This window comes from Taudactylus pleione, unplaced genomic scaffold, assembly GCF_031769625.1.
Source record: "Taudactylus pleione unplaced genomic scaffold, aTauple2 ptg002543l, whole genome shotgun sequence".
Taxonomy (NCBI): Eukaryota; Metazoa; Chordata; class Amphibia; order Anura; family Myobatrachidae; genus Taudactylus; species Taudactylus pleione.
The window spans coordinates 27,820-48,722 of NW_028286924.1; the positions used below are offsets into that span (position 1 = coordinate 27,820).

General features: G+C 44.4%; 1 protein-coding gene across 1 annotated transcript in view; it reads left to right on the top strand.

The window, feature by feature from the left end:
• LOC148431266 (DNA polymerase epsilon catalytic subunit A-like) overlaps positions 1-20,903 on the top strand; it is an 87,375-nt gene that overhangs the window by 27,813 nt on the left and 38,659 nt on the right. Inside the window, exons 10-18 of the mRNA XM_088466138.1 lie at positions 759-861; positions 937-1,017; positions 11,755-11,877; positions 13,339-13,551; positions 15,432-15,644; positions 15,751-15,894; positions 18,371-18,511; positions 18,655-18,808; positions 18,914-19,020. Of these exons, the coding sequence (XP_088322264.1) occupies positions 759-861; positions 937-1,017; positions 11,755-11,877; positions 13,339-13,551; positions 15,432-15,644; positions 15,751-15,894; positions 18,371-18,511; positions 18,655-18,808; positions 18,914-19,020 (1,279 nt within the window). The remainder of the gene's footprint in view (positions 1-758; positions 862-936; positions 1,018-11,754; positions 11,878-13,338; positions 13,552-15,431; positions 15,645-15,750; positions 15,895-18,370; positions 18,512-18,654; positions 18,809-18,913; positions 19,021-20,903) is intronic.

Consider the following 20,903-nt stretch of genomic DNA (forward strand, 5'->3'; position numbering starts at 1 on the left):
ATGTATTTCTGTAGTGGAGAGCCCGGGTTCATAGCGGTGGTTTTAGATACCCCCATCCCTTACCCATTTGTTTAATGAAAATTAGAATGTTTAAATGCCGTGACAGCTTAGTGGTCTAATGTTTATGATAAACTATGGTCCACCGCAGGGCAAAAACGCAGGATTTCTACAGGGTGGGTTTACAATGTGCGCCACAATACCTGCTCTGTATTAGGATTAGTAGAATTTGAAAAAAATTGTTTTGAATAAGACAGGTTTTTTGTTCATTGGAAGATTTTATCACATTTTTTAAATGTTATTGAATTTTTTCACACAAGCAAAATAAATAACAGAAGCAAACCATACTAAGAGGAAAAGGGGTACATATGCAACATTAAAGAAATTGAGATAAAGGCGAGAAAGGTGCGAAAGACACGAGACATGCAAATAAGTGAGGTGGAGCTAACTCAGACATATGTCACATACCTGAGCAGATGTGGGGATGGGATTTGCTCTGTTTAATCTAAATGGCTGCGTGCTGCCACCTTTTTGGTAATATGAGGCATGCAGTGCTTAGGAAGTGGATGTCCCTTCTTAAAAAGCAGTGCCACCAAAGCAAGGGGCCGTACACAGCTGGATCATAGGTACACCTCCTGAGGTCAGTTATGTGCCTCTGTATATTTAATTAAGGGGTGTCTGGCATCTACGTGTGCATCTGCCAGTGTTCATGTAAGTTGATTTGGAAGATGATGTTCTGTTTTCTGTACCTTGCATTCCAGAGCCATTCCCTTGGCAATCTTTCAGGCAGAGGTGGGAGTAAAGAGACATTACCTGCGCAAGTGGCTGAAAAACCCATCCCTGCAAGATTTAGATATCCGCTCGGTTGGTATTTATTCTCTATGGGTTTTTTTTCTTTAACCTCTTCTTTGGCTAGCTTTCATGTTGTTTTTCTTTAAGATTCTAGACTGGGATTATTACATTGAGCGACTGGGCAGCGCCATTCAGAAGATCATTACAATTCCAGCAGCGTTACAGCAGGTATGATATATATGTACACTGTATAGATTTGTTTTAGTAATTCTTGTCTTTGATACTTTAGCTAACAACTTGGTAAACTGGTAAACCAGGGCAATATTTTTTTCAATGGTTTTTCGGAAATTTGTTAGAATTTTCCACTTTTTTTTCTGAATTATGTGAAACATAAAGACCTTTTTAAATGTATCTGGTGTAAACAAACCTTTAAACAGACATCTTAAGCTACTGTAAATTTAAATTGCTGTTAGTTGTAATTGCGAGAGTAAGGAGAAATCTTTAATCTTCTGCTCTACAGCCCTGTTTATACCATTTACATAAACACTAGTTCACCCAACTCCCATCTGAACAGATAAGTTAGACATACGTGATCACTAAACTATAAGAACTGTCCAGCAGGCTACTGCTTCAAGAATAAGGTTCAGTTGGTGCTGATAAATATGTCTTATTTGCTGATATTGTGGCAATAAGAAATTAAGTACAGATGGATTAATCATTAGCCATTCCCTGTGATTGTGTAAAGAGTAAAGTAAATGCTAATGAGATCACTTTATTGCTGGGTTCAGATCCCAACCATGCTACTTCTATTCTGAGTGCGGATCCCTATCCCAAAAAACTTAGCCATTGAAGCCTATGGGCTACATTATGCAAACGCCATCTAGAATTTTCATGTACTATTGGGGCCTATTTCTAGAACCCCCTATGAGGAATGCTTTTACAAACGAAAAAGGAGGGACTGCAGCAGTCACTTTTTTTTTTAAATCCTGGAGATACTCAAATTTTGCAGGTATCCTCCGAAAACTACAGTTTTTGGGGGATTTCCTGCAAAATGTATTTGATATGGCCTTAAAACACACATTATCAATTTACATAGACTGGTAAAGACTTTCTTTTAATAATTGTACTTTTCCATTTGTGTGTTGAAATCCAATAGTCATGTGGATTTCTCTTTTAGCAATGGGGGTCACTGGAGATGCAATGGGTATAGCTGGTACTGGAGGAGTCTGGGCACTTTCAGACAGCTCAGGCTCCTACTCCCCTATACCCTGCCCAGGGCAATCAGTTTTGTCTAAGTGCCCAAATGTGCTGGATACATTGATCAGCTGCTCCTGCAGCTGGATTTTCTTTTTCTTTCTTATTTTAGTTTCATTATTTTGCCTTTATCTTTTATTATTTTCCTTCTGGTGCTGGCTGCAGAGCTGCTGCTTTGCAGTGCTCATGTCCGTCACCCTTCACTGACTCCGGACCAGGCAGGTCTCCGCAACCGGAGCAGAAGGATACAGGTGAGAGGCTTTCTAGTGCATGAAGTCAGCGATACAGCAACATGTTCCCTCCTTGGTATTGAAGCCATCATGATGGGGAGGCCCAATTTTCCAGTTATTCACTAGATCACCAGGGATACACATAACGGAACGCTGTTTTAGCAACAGCGTATGTACCTGGAGTTCGCCATGGGGGTGGAGGCCTCTTCACTTTCTCCTCTTCCCCTCCTCTTGGCACACTTCCTTACAGGCAGCCTGCCAAGGCTCCTTGCTTGCGGAGAGTGCCAGATCTCCTCACGTTTACCTCGCTAAGAGCCATGTTATAGTTGTTTCTGCACACCTTACCATATAGAGCCACTGCCGAATGTTGGGTGGAGGCAGCCACGCAGGTGCTGTGGCTCCACACTTGGCAGACAGACACAGACTCCAAGAAGGACCTTGAATCTCTCCCTTTGAATGGTGAGGTACTTTATGGTTCTCAAATGGACAAAATAATTGCTTCCACGGCAGCCTCTAAGTTTACGTTCTTGCCTTCCATGGATCCAAAGTCCAAAATTCCCTCTTTTCAGTCATTTTATTGAAAACCTCTTGTGGCCATGGATCCTCCTCCGAGAGGTGGTAAAGTCAAAGGTAGACAGGTCGCAAATCTGTTACCAAACCCTCTGACAAGAGTTCCGAAAGTCAGGCTGGGAGGCAGTATTCTTTTTTGGGATTTGTGGAAGAAGTAATTAGACTTTTGGGTTCAATGCATTGTAAAAAGGGGCTACACGCTGACTTTCAGGGAGTTTCCTCTGCCTCTTGATCCCACCAAGGTCGGGGATTACAAAATTATGTCCCTTCTGGACTGCCGTTATTTTCCGCTGTGCCACCACATCAAAGAGGGACAAATGGGATGTGCAAGGACATAAGATATATGTGGACACATCTGTATCTGATGAATCCATTTCTCTGAAACCATGGAGGACACTGGATGCCCTACTGTTCGCTCCGGTTTGCTTAAGGGTTGTTTTGGGTTGTGGAACTCCAGGTTCATTGACCCTCTTGTGTAAGCATGTATGTTTGCCTAGGTTTGTTTTCATCTTTTTTTTCTCCTCTCTGTCCTTTGGGCTTTTGCCTAGTACATACTGTCTGTCCTGGACAGGGGGCGGAGGAGTCTGAACTGTCTGAAAATTATGTTGTAGGGTGGAATTCAACTAGGTGCTAGTTTAAGAATGCAAGTTTTTCATGAAACACTTACACTTTGTGCAAATATGCGTACCTGAGATACTCGCAATCCAATTGAAAATGTAAATTTGCACTACTCACTGTGAGGTTGCGTAAATTTTGTACATTAAGAACTGAGAGAAGACCATGAGAAAGAGGTCAAATTGTCCTGACAACCCCCCAGAACCCCCCCCCCCCCCCCCCCTCCCCTGGTCAAAAAAAAAATGGCAACTGAGATTCATATATCATATAGGAGGCTTAGTCACCATAAAGAAAGTACTGAAGGCTCCTAAATAGTGTCAAATGCCTTTTTTGCAAATTTCAACAGTTGACAAATGACAGTCAAGTGTTTTTCATCAAATGAAAGTCTTTCTAGCATTCTGGGTACAGAACAATGCCTGTACAGTGTTTTTTGCTGTATTTTTATGCAAGTTTGTAAAAAGTCAGAACAAACTCTTCCAGTTTCCATCTGCCAGTTCAGAAATCCTTTTTCATCACCTCCGCATATACCCGTCCCACATCATTTACACCTCCGCATATACCTGTCCCACATCATTTACACCTCTGTATATACCTGTCCCACATCGTTTACACCTCTGTATATACCTGTCCCACATCGTTTACACCTCTGTATATACCTGTCCCACATCATTTACACCTCTGTATATACCTGTCCCACATCACTTAACCCATTATTGAGCTTTTTTGAGAAATTCACCTGAAAACTGACATCCAGGTGCATGATTATTCATTGTGAGTGGTGTGCCAGAGGTTCTGCACTGTATACCGACAGTTTTACCTGAAGATAAAGATTTTCCCTACCCTTTCACCTGCTCAGGGGGTGCGAACAAAACCTGAATTTCCTCTGGAAAATCAATACGAGTTTGCATTTAAATTGCAACTGAAATTCGCAGTGCACGTTTGCTCCAAGGACCGCTCACAGGACCCAACTCGTGCCAAATAGAAATTCCCCCTTAGTGCCCAGACACTTCTAGCACCAGCTGTACCCATTGTATCTCCAATGTCCTCCATGGCCTTAGAGAAATAGTTTTATAAGGTAACCAAAATCCTGTTTTCCAGACATTTGGGAAAGGGATATGAGATGTATTGTTTTTTTCTGGGAGAGCCAGGCAGTGTATAATATTTTTGGCAATTTACGGTTATGGGTACGACCTTAGGTAGGTTGTGTAGTCTCCTGTGTAACAAGAGCCTAGCTTCTGTGACTAGTCCAGTATATACATTGTTGGTCTCTATCACATACGCCTAAATGGGCTATTTGAAAACTATATTTCTACTTCAGGGTCCATAGGGGGTCCACAGGGTTGACCTTGGGGTATAGTTTGGGAACCAAATCCGGGCACCACGCAGTTAAAAGCTTTCAGCTCCCAGGATGCACTGGGTCCACTTTCCCTATAACCCCACCCCAAGCCAGAGGCACCTCAGTTTAAGTTGGTGCCCAGCCGGAGTCGGGTCACCGTTATCGCAGGGGGGGCTGATTAGCAGCCCCTAAGCTTTATTTTTATGAGTTCAGTTTTTTTTATTACTTTTGGACTCTTCAGAGCAGCAGCGTCGGACTGTCCATAGGACGTCCAAGCTGCCGCTCCGTCACCCTGCCGGCGCTGAGACGCCAGTACAAATCTCTGGATCTCAGCGGGACCCCAGAGTCTGTACTAGCCGGACTCTGCGGGCGCCCAGGACTGCGGCCGGATCGACGGGGAGCATTTAAAATGGAGTCCGATGCCTCCAGTTTCTGGGGGACAGACCGGAGGCGCTGGCAGTGGCGGCGTTCCCCCCCCCCCCCCATACCCCGCGTGTCCACTAGACCACCAGGGACTTAACGATCAGCGCAGGGAGCCGACGTCCCAGGGTTTAATAGCTGGCCAGGGGAGGAAGCCTTCCCTGTTGTAGCGGCTCCTCCCCTCAGCTCAGTGCGCCTTTCAGTGTCTATAGTCTGGCGTCGCTGAGATGCTTACTCCGCAGGCCACACTGAGGTCTGCAGTTGGTCCAGTCCCCCTGCGTACCTCACCACCAGGTCAGTGTACACAGCGCTATAGCCTTCCCAGACACTGAATCTAGCGACATTTACAATATATTATGGCATGTTCATGTAATAATAAATATATATATATATATAAATATATTTCTGCATTGTATGTAATTGCTAGTGCTGACTGTCTGCTTTTTCTCTCACCTGTCAGTGTATATCTATCCCTTTTCTTTACAATCTACCCAGATACAGGTGTACCTAGGGTGGTTCGGAGACCTCACATATATTTACTTGTCAATATTTGTGAGGTTTTGTCACATACTGTTGCGTGCTGCACGTTGCCATATTTTAGATGGAACTGTGTGTTGCATACGCTGATAATGGGTAACTGCAGCTAATCTTAGCGTTAGTCAGTACCAGTATAGCGCTGCTTGATTTTCCACGATGGCGTGTTAGTCAGATATGTCTGACTAGGGAATAGAGCACGATACTGCACCCATTCTTGCTATCCTGCCTGTCATGTGCTGCAGGTGCGGAGGATTCGACTCGGAAAGGGTTATGTATGAGGTGCCGGCTCCTTACAGAATCCCCCTGGGGCAGTTTGTTTCTCTGGACACTGATCTCCCTTGCAGATCGCCTGGCGGCCCCCTTAGTTGCAACCCACTTTGGGTTGCTTCAACATGCTACCCTTCCCCCTCGGGGTATCTCACAGTTCTTGCAATTGCCCCTGTGACACAGACTACCGCTCCCTACCGGGGTTTTTAAAATTCCCTCAGGTAACAGTCTGTCATTTAACACAGAAAAAAGAAAATTGCCCTCCAGCACACTGCAGATAAATCAAAAATACTTGAATCCTACATGATAATAGAAATTCAGAGGTATTGGTTTACATACATTTGCAAATATATGAATAAGCGCTGGGCCATCGTCAAGGCTCCTCTATACCAGCGACTCTAAAATTAAGGGGTTCACGTCCGAGAAGCAAGGCATCCCAAAAAATTCCAGCCAAGGACCACCCCCAGGGCATCACACGAAAAGGGGAAAAAAGGTGATAGTGAAGTGTTAAAGGATAGGTGTGTAAAGCTAAATCAATAAGTGTTAATGAGATGTAAAAGAAGTAAAATGACATAAATAATACACAAACGCATAGAAAGTGAAAAAATATTCCATGTGAATTAAGTGTTGATGCCATGAGCAAGGTCCAGCCAGAACAATCCCGGGGGCCCCACTCACAAACGCTCACCCCAAAATAATTATTGCTACATAATAGTAGCACCCACTCTGGGTCATATAATAACAAATTGATGTACTGCATGATAGCAGTACATGTATGAGCTGAGAGCTAACTTACCTTGGAGGTACCCCAAAAAACCTCCACATGGCACTATAAGGATCAGCACCTCCTCCTAATGCTGACTCCTTTCATGCCTCCAAACTGCAAGCAAAAAATATGGTAGTTGCTCAATCAGCTTAATATACTACAGGTGCTTGTAAAGGGCGGGGTTTACATTGAACACAGAAAAAAGAAAATTGCCCTCCAGCACACTGCAGATAAATCAAAAATACTTGAATCCTACATGATAATAGAAATTCAGAGGTATTGGTTTACATACATTTGCAAATATATGAATAAGCGCTGGGCCATCGTCAAGGCTCCTCTATACCAGCGTCCCTAAAATTAATACCTCTGAATTTCTATTATCATGTAGGATTCAAGTATTTTTGATTTATCTGCAGTGTGCTGGAGGGCAATTTTCTTTTTTCTGTGTTCAATGTAAACCCAGCCCTTTACAAGCACCTGTAGTATATTAAGCTGATTGAGCAACTACCATATTTTTTGCTAACAGTCTGTCATTTCCCTGGCAGGGACTACCACTACAGCCACCCTGGGTGGATGTCATTTCTACGGTGCACAAAATGGCGTAATAAACGCCCGGTGGTTACTGCCCAGTTTGCACTGCTGTCTAACACAGATCGTCAGCCAAGGGTGCACTGGATGAGGTGTTGGACTCCTTCACACGAGGGGGTGCCTAAATCAAGTATTTTTTATCCCTGCTTGGTGCTGGTGGTAATGTCCATCCTGGTTATAGAGGATGTTGAACCTGCACCTAAAATCAAAACGCCCTTAGTTTAAGCAATTAAAGTGTCTTCGGCTGTTTTCCCCCTCTCTGACCAGCGAGTGGATCACATGGCGGAGGTCGGGCAATTGCCAGATAAGAGGTATCGCAAGAGCGTGGGGCCTCTTGTTTCTCATTCCCTGAGGGTCATTGCAAGTAACAGGAATCACCTCCTGGGGTGGATCCTCATGTTATTTGTCTGATTAAGAGCGCTACTACGCCTCCCATCCTTGCCCGGACGGATTCTACGGAACCGTAGGTGGTGACTTTGCCTTAAATCAATATACATGTTTTCAGGGGCTGTTGCCCATCCAACCATGGCTATCACAGGGGTGGCTAATGCTATTGAGTGCTGGGCCTCTGCATTTGTAGAGCTTTTTCCCTTTAAAAAATAAATTTCTGGGTGCTCAAATTTAAAAATGCAGTTTCATATGTTGGAGCAACAACATTGGGTGCCGGTCTCCTACTCTTCAGGGTTTCGTCTGCGACTGTATCCGCCACCATACCCTATGGCTGCGCTCATGGACGGCAGAGGTAGTCTCCAGGATAGGCCTTAAAATGGACTATTTTGGGGAGATCTCGTTTGGTCCTGACCTTGACAAGATTGTAGCAACGTTGGCAGTTTCACTCGGCAAATTTCCGCCTACAGCTACTCCCACTACGAGGCCTCGGACTACATCTGTTGAGTCTTTTTGTCCTCAGGGACCGCCTAAAGGCCAGTCTTTTCCTAAGCTGTCGGTCTCCACGAGGGCCGCCATACCCGGTACTGAGTAGACCTGGTCATCCAGACGCCCTGCTTCTAAAACTGAAGTTGGATCCTTCAGACTGACAGGACAGGTCTTCATCTGGGGGTTCCCAGAGTGAGATTCCGACCTTCTCAGTTCGCCCAGTGCTGGTGTATAAGCAGGGGTAATTTTTGCCAGCCCCGCTATCTCAGCGAGGGACTGGTTATTCTACCTTTCTTTCTGGAGCAGAGGCCGAAGGTTCCTTATTGGCCTATCCTCTATCTGAAATCCCTGAACCAATTCCTAAAGGTGCCTAGGTTCAGGAGGGAACCCCTACGCTCCATCATCCAAGCTATGGATCCTGGGGATTTTATGGTATCGCTGGTTATTCAGGACACGTACCTATAGAGCCCTCTCATCAGCGATAGCTCAGGTTTGCTGTGCCACAGCAACTCTTCCAGTTTTCAGGTTCTGCCCTTTGGACTGTCCACAGACCCACCGGGGTTTACCAGATTTATGGCTTTTATGACAGTCCACCTGTTCACGGGCGACCTCCTGTTCTTTACAGGATCACCAGGATTCTTTGAAGGCATTTCTAGTTATCCATTGCTTCCATTCACTAGTCCTGCTGGATTCTCAGAATCTGAGAATCTTTTCTAACTTCAGACAAGATCTCCACTCTTTAACTACGAGTGCGCAGATGTCTCCACAATTGACAAGTGTCTATACACTCTGTCATGTGGGTTCTGGAATCCAGGGTGCCTACCTTCAGAAGGGTGGTATATGCTCAGTTCCATTCCAGGCCTTTGCAAAGACTGTGATCCTCTCCAGTTGGAACGGTTTTCTCCATCGGATCACTGTTTAGAGATGTTCTCTCCGGAGAGGTCTGTCTCTATCTGGGTGGTTATAGCCATCTCATCTAGGGTAATCCTTTCTACGGACGCCAGTCTCTGAGGTGCTGTGACCGGTCTGCACTAGTTTCGGGGCTGTTGGACGTCTGTCGCTTCCGCCCTGCCAATTAACTTGTTGGGACTTTAGGCTGTCTTGGACTCTCACTCTGGCCTAACACAGGCTTCATGGTGAACATGAAACAGTTCAGTCCGACAGTGTCACAACAGTGGCTTACATCTGGGAGACACTGGTCGTTGGATAGCAATAACGGGAGTGTCACACATTCTGACATAGTCCGAGAGTCTCCTCCTGGCCATCTCTGCAGTGTTCATTCTGGGAGCTCTCCATTGGGAAGTGGGCTTCCTCAGCCGTCACGACATGCATCCCGGGGACAGGTCTCTTCTCCAAGAGAGGTTTCAACTCCTAGTGAGGGGGGCCCTCCTCCCAGAGGGGGTCCTCATGGCCTTCTGACTCTATCACACACTGCCGGTGTTGGAGTCCAGCTCTTGAGGTACTGAAGCAACCTTCGGTGACACATTGTCAGTGAAGTGGTCCTTCCACTTTGTGTACCTGTTTCCTCCGGTCTCCCTTCTTCCTCAAGGTCTTCGGAAGTTTTTTCAATCGAGACGGAGGTGCTGTCTTGCTGGTGGCTCCTTATTGCCTCAGCCATCACTGGTACTTAGATTTTCGGAGTCTCCCCATCAATACTCTGTTCCTGCTACTTCACTATCCGTACCTGTTGTCTCAGGGTCCTTGCTTTGCCCTAAACCTGGATCATTCATCTTTGGCTGCGTTTCTACTGTGGGTCCTAAGGCTTCCCTGGCTCTGTCATCATTGAGCTGTTTAGAGCACATAAACCAGCTTTGCTGGGATCTACCACAGACTGTGGCATACATAATTCTTATGGTATCATACCTGTCGATTCGATCCTCCGGTGTTTAGGATTTCCAGAAATTCTGGCATTCCTTCCTGCTGGCTTGGGTCTCACCCTCCGCCTGGCCTTCCTGACAGTACGGATCTCTACGCTGTCAGTGTGGTTCAGATGTGGAATTGCTCCACTCTCTGGTATCCGGTTCATCCTTCAGGGTGTTTTTCTGGATTATGCCACCCTTTCTCCCCCCTAGGGGCTCCTTGGGATTTAGTAGTGGTTCTTCGTGCCCTACTGGGACATTCAGTTGAACCACTAGCTGTGATGGCCATTACTTGGTCTATTGCTTAGTGTGTGTGTGTGTGTGTGTGTGTGTGTGTGTGTGTGTGTGTGTGTGTGTGTGTGCGCGTGCGCTCCTCTCTCGTTAGTCCACTGTGTCAGGGTTGTGAGTTGCACTCGCCCTGTGTCTCTTCCTAAAGTAGTTTTTAAGTTCCATCTAATTCCGGAACTTATGGTACTGACATTTCAGTCACCAGTCCTCTCGGCTGGTTTGGCCTCACTGACTGGGGTCCAGCCTCTCCGGATTTATGTGATCCGTTCAAGTTCCTTCAGGAAATCGGACTCCTTAGTTGTGGTCTTTGGATTTCACAGCAAATGAAGGCCGGCCAACAAAATGACATTGGCTAGATGACTTCGTATGACTTTCTTAGGGGCCTACACGTAGGCTAGGCCTTTCTGTTTTGGTTGATAATTATTCTACTCGGGCTGTGGGCGGCTCGCTGTGGCGCCTCGGCTGTTCTGTCTTGCTAGGTGGCCACGTGGTCTACTGTCCACACCTTTTTTAAGGTTCTGTGCATTGGTTTCATTTGCCTCTCAGAATGCTTCCTTTGGGCGACGGATTCTCCTCTCAGCATAGGAGCGTCCCCACCCTTATAAGGACTGCTTTGGGACATCCCAAGGTCAACCTTGTGGACCCCCTATGGACTCTGAAGTAGAAAACAAGAGATATGGTAAGAACTTACCTTTGTTATCTCTGTTTCTACGAAGTCCATAGGGTCCAAAGGGCGCCCACTCTGACGCACCTAGCTTCATATGGCTGTTACTGGTCACCGGTTTCCCATCTCCTTCTCTGTGAGTATGGTTCTTGAGTGTTCCAGTCTTCTCTCTTTCTTTCCTCCTTTTGGCTACTTACAAACTGAGGTGCCTCTGGCTTGGGGGCGGGGTTATAGGGAGAGTGGACCCAGTACATCCTGGGAGCTGAAAGCTTTAACTGCGTGGTGCTTGGATTTGGTTCCCAACCTATACCTCAAGGTCAACTCTGTGGACCCTATGGACTTCGTAGAAACAGAGATAACAAAGGTAAGTTCTTACCATATCTCTTGTTTTAACATGGTTTGTGATAGTCTCCTGGAACACCAATCCAAAATTGAGCATCACTGATCAAATCTTGAATTATTTAATCTTGTAGCATTTACTTAAACAACATCTATATATTGCAGTATCTATTGATGTATAAAGAAGTTGGCAGTTTGTTAGTTGTATGCACAAAACAATTGTACGAATCTTGATGAAAGAATATCCTTCTAGGATGAATGATCCTTACATTGATAGAAGGGGAGATGCAGTATATATGGAAATATTGCTAGAAATGCCATTATCGTGATTTGTTTATTTTTTCTTTATGGTATAGGTGAAGAATCCTGTCCCCCGTGTCCGACACCCCGATTGGCTGCATAAGAAGTTGCTGGAGAAGAATGATGTCTACAAGCAGAAAAGAATTAATGAGTTGTTCACTAGTGAGGGCAAAAAACAGGTGAGCATAGGCTCTGTGGATGAAGATTGGGAACCCCATTCATTATTTCTTTGTTGTGAAGTGTTTCCTAACTTAAAATTTTAAGAACTTTTGACCACCATTAATTCATTTTCAAAATTGTATTACTGCTAAACAATTTCAGAATAATGTCTTTTTGTATCAAGATAAATTAATGCTCACCCTGCTGAAGCACCATATAGTTCTAAATACTTGATTTGTATTGTTTTTTCTGGGTACGCCAGTCAATTGCTCCACTAATAGTAACTCCTTGCAACCTGTGATTTGACCAGCAGATGACACCGTTTTCATAATGCTTCAGCAGGGGAAGCCGTATTTTAGCTATAGAAAATGTTGTTAAATGCAAGTAAGCAAGGAGGAAATGTTCTCTTCTGTACTATACCTTCTGTCCATATGTTTGTTTTTGTTTTTTCTTTACTGGACAGTAAAGTGTAAGTAAAAATTTGAGGAGTTTGTCTAGTAATGAACATTCCTAGATACTTTCTAGACATGTGTAGATAGGTTTGTCTAAACATGTTCCAGGTATAATTAATAAACTACGAGCAGTGGTACTCTTAAATTGTCGACAATGCTAAAACTAAGAAGTATTCAAATGTGGTGTTTGAAATAATGAGTATATTTTATCAAATTATGCTCCATGATAATTGCGACTCCCATGTAAGGCCATATTGGTGTATTCATTAGAACAGACTCCTTGCTACCATGGGGTACTGCGGTCTCTAGTAGTGATTATTGTTCTGGGAAACAGTGTCCTCTTGAATGACGTTCTACTGTCAATTACATTAACTCTCCCAACTGGCTGGAATCCACTTTGTAATTTTTGTTTTTATTTCTTTTTTTTATCTTGGAAACAAAATGTATATACGTAACCTTGGCATTTGCAATTGTGTATACCTTACAGCTAACAATATTTCTGGGAAAGCATATCCTATCAAAAGCAAACTGGTGTATAGCATCAGCGCTCTAAAAGTTTGAAAGAACACAAAGTGGATTATCGTACATAATAATGGGCAGCTTGTACTTGCCTAAAATATCAAGTAGTGTAAACCTAGTGACCAACAGGTTATACAAAGTAGTGACCCTTCCATTCAGATCAGCTGAACTTTCTTACTTCGGTTTCCTACAATGCTTTCAATACTCAGTCCTTGCTTACGTTTTTTTTTTAGTATTGCATATTCCTCCTTTCACTTCTCAGAGCGCTAAGTTTATGTTCAGTGGGAACATAGATTTGCCAAGCAACGTGCAGTAGAAGTCACCACATACATTTAATTCCCTATCAATCAGGATAGTTTCTTATATATAGAGATTGAGATAAAGATTATCAATCATGTATGTTGCTTGGCCTTAATTGGTCATATACCTGCACAGATCTTTCTCTTTCATATTATGTAGTGCATCCTAAACTGCACCAGCATCTTCACTGCTTCCCTATTATCTATTTAGGTAACTGCTCAGCTGCAGCATGCGGACCCCTCACAGACTGCAGATATTGAGGATTTTGGAGTGGGAAAACGTCTGCAGCCTGCTATCCCTATAAGTACCAAGAGGAAACGTGTCCAAACTGCTGAAGAGAGCCAGGGTGACTCACAGGATGTGGCACTTACACAGTCTTGGAGGGAGGTTCTAGGTCCACCACCTCCTCTAGGTACCACAAAAGTGAGGACATTTTTTATCAGATATCTTTTTTTTTTGTGTGGCTATAATCATTCTCTGCATCATTCTGCTTTGTGTTGGTTATACATTGTCCTAATTTCTCTTCCATCCTATGCAGAACTTCGACCATAAGGATATAGAGCACCAGCTGGGAAGTTTAGCACTTTATTCTAAGAGTCCTATGTACTAAGCATTGGAGAGAGAGAGAGAGAAAGTGGACAGAACTGAAGTATCAACCAATTAGGAGCTGCTTGGTTGGTACTTTATCTTTCTCCAAGGCTTAGTACATAGACTCTTAAATCTTCCCAAAGACAAACTCCTCCCCTTCTTTATTCCCAACCTTCAAGAGTTTGTTTTGATGACCTGTAACCACCGCTGTGGTTCAGCTGCATCCACGCTTTTTCTGTTATCTGTGTGATGTCCCTACTTCCTATGGAGGGTTTACCTCCAGTAGTCACTGCTGCTGTGATTGAGGGAACCCATGCTGCTGACGGCATTAGGTGCAGTATGATGAGCACAGGGCCGTACACTGGAGGTGCAGCGGCAGGAGACTGACTTGACAAGTGTCGCATATCAAGCTAATCGCTGTAGTCTTGTAAGCTGCTTTGTTCCATCACATTGCGAATAAGATGCACATTCTGCGCAAGCAGTCACTTGGGACCTGGTTACACAAAGACTGCAGCAATAGTGTTTGAGGACATGTATACAAAAATCAGTGTATCAAAATCACACACAAATACTTGCCAATGATGTATCCTTACTATCGACCGACTAAGATTGAATGGGATACATTTGTTTCAAGTCAGAATTACTTCAGTAGTATCACTGCAAAGTGCACATTTACCATTCCTACGAAGTATATAGTGGTATATTTTAGGTTAATTACTGATTTATTATACTATTTAAAGTAACAATCTTTTTTCGTCTTAGCCTTTGCAATATTTGTGGTGATACAGATTTACAGGTGGTATTTATTGATACCTTTTATACATTAAATGTAAAATATATATACTCCTGTATTGTATCTTTTAATCTTATGAATAACTCCAAGAACATTAGGAAAAAGGAAAACATATTTCTGTAATAATCAGCACATATTAAGTAGATGAAATCAAGAATAAGCTCTTGTACTTATCTGGAAGTAGTAATTACAATAGGGATTTTCCCATGTAGGGGAAGATATGTCTGTCTGGCAGGCAGGAAATATTGGTTAGGTTCACTAAGAATGCCTCTTTGCTTTATATGGGACTAGACCATTGTGACGAGGGATGCCAGCCATCAGAACAGGGGTCTACCACACTTCACTCTTGTTTTCAGGACCTTTGTGCTCCCAATAAGTGTGCTGCAACTGAGAGCGGTATTGGTATTTTAACAGGCGCACATTGGGGCAGGAGATCCAGTTCAGGACAATGTGAAGGCTCATTCTACAACTGAGCACCTCCTGGGCATCGTGACATGGAGCCTCAGCTGAGCAGCTGTGTTGGGCATCCACCTAATCTTCCATACATATGTATACTAAGCTTTACAGGTTCAATGTTTTTGTTTCCAAAGGAGCTCGTTTTGGATACAAGGTGATGCACATCACAACTTCTGAGTGTGCCCATCGGTAAGCACAACATTGGGAAGTCCCAAAGTAAGATGAGTTTAGATCTTAATGTTTTCGTAAAGGTTGCTTCTTCCTTTGCTTGACATTGTCACTGTTCTGTTTTTTGGGGCTTGGTCAGAGCTTAATTTAATTCCCAGCTGGTGGGGATACAAAAGAAGAGGTATTTCAATATTTGTGCAGGTGTTTAATTAAGTGTAAGAATTGCCAGTGTCCCCCAATGGATTCAGAGTAAAGGCATTAATGTAAATACAATAATACCGGCATTTATCTGCTATAGGAAGAGCGACTTCTCTGGTTGCGTTATCACAAAAAAAAGTGGGAGCTTCAGGCACGTCAGCGCAAAGAGCGACAAAAGAGACGCCGATTAGAAGATGGCGATGCAGCCCCTGGAGTAGGAGGTGTAGTCCGTGAAACTCAAGCAGCTGGATTAGGCAGTTTTCTGCGTCGAACAGCTCGAAGCATTCTTGACATGCCCTGGCAGACTGTGCAGGTTGTGTGATCTTATTTTTTTATTTCTTTTTTTTTTTTTCTATTTTCTCTTTTTTATCTGCAACAAGCCCTATAGGATTTACTAACTGTTGTGTGTCTTTCTACAGATTGGAGAGAGCAACCAGCCAGGTGTCTTTCGCTTGTGGGCTGTGATTGGCAGTGACTTGCATTGTATTAAGCTCAATATTAATCGCATTTTCTTTGTCAATCAACGAGTGCCCAAAACAGAGGAGGGTGCAGTATATAGAAAGGTGTGACTTGTGTTTGCATATTTTTCCATTTCATAACTAAACCCAATATAATTGGCGCTCTTTTCTAACCCATATAGAAGATTGGTTTTCCCATTCTTGTCTAGCAAATTATTTGAAGCTTTCAGTATTTGAGCTTCTGTTCACTATTGTGCCAGTTCTACAAATGTTTCCACTTTTTGCTTCATTTCTTTATCATCCTTTTGGACCCTGGGGATTTGGCGACTCCTTCGGTACTGTAGCAATACAATTGTTAACTCTTCCATATCCCCTTTGTGTGTGTGAGTGTGTTGTTTTTTTTTTTAAACATTGCTATTGCTACTATGGCGGCTAATAGCCTCTAAAACAAACTCTGGCAGCGCTTGGCTGCTCGAGATTCGGAGCAAAATGGGGTCATTCCAGTTCAGGAGTTAACCTCTGATGCCACACCCTTCCCAATGGGGGATGCTCACAAATGGCCTCCTTCCAGGGGCAGAACTATGGGAGACTATGGAGGCACCTGCCGCCGGGCTCCAGCTCTGAAGGGGCACCTTGTCCACAACATATTCACCCCACTTAGGGCTGTAACCCAGAGTGTAGTGCCACGGCTGCCCAATACATGGCACCCCTTCCAGGCACCTGAGAAGCCACCATACACTAGTGAAGAGCTCGATGTCAGAACATCAGCTGCTGCCTTCGTCTATCTATAACCTGTCTGCATGCGAATTGATACATTACAGTGTCAGCGGCTGTGATGGGGGGGGGCACCAAATTATAACTTGCCTCTGGGCGTCTGGGATGAACTTACGCCACTGCCTCCTTCACAAGTATATTTGAAGTCTGGAAAGGTGTGTGACAGTCTAATGGAGTGTGGGAGGGCATTCCAGCGGCTGGGAGTATCCCAGGAGAAATCCTGAATGTTAGCATGGAAAGTGTGGATCATTGAAGAGGTGAGGCAGCAGTCATTGGCAGAGTGGAGGGAGAAGGTGAGTAAATTAAGCTGCAGGTGTAGGGAGGAGAGGTGTGGTTGACTGCTTTGTAGATGTGTGAGAAGTTTGAATTTGACTCTGGATGGAAACTGAGCCTGTTTAGTGCAGAGGTATGGCCCGTACACATTGGTCGATCAGTTGTTAGGCACCAACCCCCTAACAACTTAACGATCGTGGGTCCCTAGAACAAACAGTCTAACCTGGTCGATATCGACCAGGTTGGCCTGCATGCACGGGCAATGGTCGATATCGACCATCCGTGCCCGCGCATCGACCATCTTTTGGTTGTTAGAGGGGTTGAAAAAAAGAATATAAATGATATAACTATATCGTTTATATTGTTTTAAGTTGCACCGTGAGTATGCACCATTAGAGTGATGAGAGGGGAAAATGAGGCAGACAGCAGGGTTTATGATGGACTGTACATGGATGAAGATAACATCTCCTGGAGATCTGGAGATTTTGTGAAGTTGAAAACTGGATTGGGTGGTGGGCTGATGAGGGGGGGGGGGCCTGGGGTTAAAATATAACATTTTTTTTGGAAGGGATAGGTCATCAGGGAATAGATGGCGACGGGAGAGAGGTTGAGATATCAGGGGAAGAGAGGTAATTTGGGAGTCATTGGAATAGAGGTGGTGTTGGAGGTCAAAGGAATTTATCAGCTTGCCAAGGGAAGGGGTGGAAATTGAGAAGGTGGCCAAGACCAGGATGTTAAGGGTACTTGATAAGGAGGGTAAGTGGTGTGGTGAGTGTTTCCCTGGATGTCATGAAGATCTATGTCACAAGGACATTTTGAAAATCGTGTGATTTTCTGTTCCTCTGATACCTACAAAGGTGTTGCTTGTGCCCAAAGAAAAGATTGCTTTTTGGGTCACTTACATTGTATTAGGAAAACCTGCTCCTTGCAAAATGAGAGTCTGTTATATCAGGTCAGTGAGTACATCGTGGGCAGTTTGCTCTTACCTTCATCAGGTTTTATGATTTTGATACTTTTGCACCCTCGGACACCACCTTTGGGCATTCTGTGCTCATTGTAGCTCAAGATAGTCCTTGTCCATAGGGGACAGCTTTGGGATGTCCCAGTGTTACCCCTGTGCCCCTTAGTGGAGGAAGAAGAAGTCTTCTGTTCTTACCAGATAAGTTTTTTCCTTCAACTCCATAGGGGGCACAGGGTGCCCCCTATGAAGAACTTGGCTACTGGGTCGTGATTCATTGGTGACCGGTCCGGCTGTACTTTCCACAGTGTGTATGGTTCTATATGTATGCTGTCCTTCCTTATCCGTCTCTGCCTTGCTCCTGCCGTGGGCTTGCAAACTAAACTAACAACATCGCTGAGACATGAGACCTTTGTGCCTCAGTGATATTCACAAGCTTCCAGTGACATGACATAACATCGGCTCAGACACAAAATAGCTGCCCCCACTGAGTAGGTGAAATGCATATTTTAAGTCCTCCTGTATTAAGTTGTTGAATTTTAAGTAATAAAAGTATTTATTATTCTCATTCTGCAGGTGAATAGAATTCTACCTCGCTCGAATCCAGTGTACAATTTATATGAGTATTGTGTGCCAGAAGACATGTACCAGGAGCACATTAATGAGATCAATGCAGATCTGTCTGCTCCGGACATCGAGGGTGTGTATGAGACCCAGGTACTGTCTGACTTATACTTCTTGTGCAGTTCAGAATTCTATTGCCAGCTAATTATTATTATTTATGTACATACAATGTTCCTTTTGACTTTCATGGGGCGGGGTAACTAAGGAAGCCCAACATGTGTCCTGGTCTTCTTCAGGTTCCCCTGCTGCTGCGTGCAGTGATCCAGCTTGGCTGTTTGTGCATGGTCAACAAGCAGGTGGTTCGGCAGCTTTCAGGAAGGGAAGCTGACACTTTTGACTTGGACCACTTGGAAATGAAGTCATTGGCTCAGTACAGCTACCTGGAGCCAGGTAACGGAAAAAGCCTAACGCTTTGTTTGTTTAAGTCCATGTTTAGATAGCTTTTCTTCAGGATGTTTTATTGTCGGCAAAATTACTTTTATATATTTTTCACAGGAAGCATCAAGCACATTTACTTGTACCACAATTCTCAGGGAAACAAAGCCCTATTTGGTTTGTTTATACCATCTCAAAGAAAATCAGCTGTGTTTGTGGTGGACACGGTAAGATCCTTTGTGTCCTTCTGAAATATTACTAGTGGTTTAAAATGTATAATTTATGTGTTGCATTTGGAGACCTGAGGACAATAGGTATAGACCTGGTCTCCTGGAGGTTGGACACTAATAGAAAGTAGACTTTTCCTCTTGCAGCCCATACCCACAGACATGACAATAGTTATCAGTCTAGCTTTAAGCTGGGTACACACCTAAAAGATATATCTGCAGATTGATTGATCCCCGATGCTGCTGCAGCAAAGCAGTCGACACTCAAATGAACAATGGTTTAAAGGGCGCCTAGCTGTAACATGGGTTCTGCAATTCAGTTGTTTCAAACAGTCATGAAAATATTTGGGCATTTATTGCTTTGCACACATTAGATCTAGCCACCCCTGAGGGGTGTGTTCTCCCAAATTTTTTTTTTTACACAGCAGCTATCAATTCTACCCCCCTTCTCCCAACTCTCAGCCCCTGGTGGCACACACTACCGCTGTCCTATCCCCAACACTGAGCAGCCATCGAGACACTTCCCCCTACCTCTTGCCAGCTCACAGCCACCGATGGCACACTCCCCCCAGCAAACTGCAGAGCCCCCCTTCCCCTCCAGCTGTCTCACACAGCCAGGTGCTACACCCTCTCTCCGTCCCGCTCACAGCTGCGGGTAGAACACTCTTCCCCCCCCCCCATTTGATCCCCCTCTCCCGGTAGCACACACAGCAACCAGTCATTCCCCCCTTCACCCTCGATCTCAATAGCCTCTCTGTCCTATCCAGTGCACTGTAGTGGCCTTTCATCTGCTCACCTCCTCCCGCAGCAGCCAATCAAACAGCCGGCTATTGCTTCGGGATCACTCTGACACCTGCCTGTCTCCCCCTTTTCGCCCAGCAGCAAGGAGCCGCCAGTCACCTCCCTGCTGTATGTGGGAATAGTCTGCTCTGTCCCCTGTCTGCTGGAATGAGCACCAGGGACACAGGCACCCTATCTTTCTGCTTGTTTTGCGGTCGGTCACTCCCCTAGGGGAGTGCAGAGTGGGTGCAAAGGTGGGGGATGCCCAAAGCTCTTTCTAGATGCCTATTGCTCCGACTCGCACACCACCCCTTTTTATCATGCCCCAAGCCTTTTGAAAACAATTGAATTGTGGCCATTGAAAGACGGCTATTCTGTCTGAAACAAACAGATGGAATATATAGACGCCCATTAATAAACTATTAAATCGCCCCCTACAGTCCACAAAACTAAGCCTATCTGGTTGGGGCGCAGTCCTAAATTCACTCACTGTTTAGGTCTGCTGGTACCCAGATAACGTGCCCCTTCTCATAAATGTATTGCTGATATTGATATACTCCCTTCTTCAGTAGACCTGAAGCCTATAAGGTCGCCGAGACCGATATGATAAAACCATCATGTAGTAGCTTAAGTCGTACCACAGTGGGGGGTAGAAAAATTACTTAAGTAGTGGACAATATAGGTGGGGGCCTTGGACTGCACACTGTAAACATAAGAGGTGATACTATGTTGAGACTTGTAGTGCCACACAGAAAAAGATAAAATGCAGGTGCACACTCTTAAGAACCAAGAATACTGATAATCAGAACAATTCTAATAAACTCTTTATTTTAACATGGAGTCCAAATGAGGTTCTTAGCACATGTTTGGTCAAAAATGCAAGTCCACCTACCACGTCACTGTGACCTCATCAGGTGGGATTCTAACATTCCTAAGGTTCAAGTCCAGAACATGGGTCCCCCTGGGCCAATACAACCAAACCGCCCCAGAAAACCACCAGTGAGCAATACATAGCAGTTTAGGTGTTAAAAAGCGTTAAACTAGTAAGAAGTTACATACACGTGGTATCTTGATAGTGCGCGGTACTTGAGTGGAAGATGCAA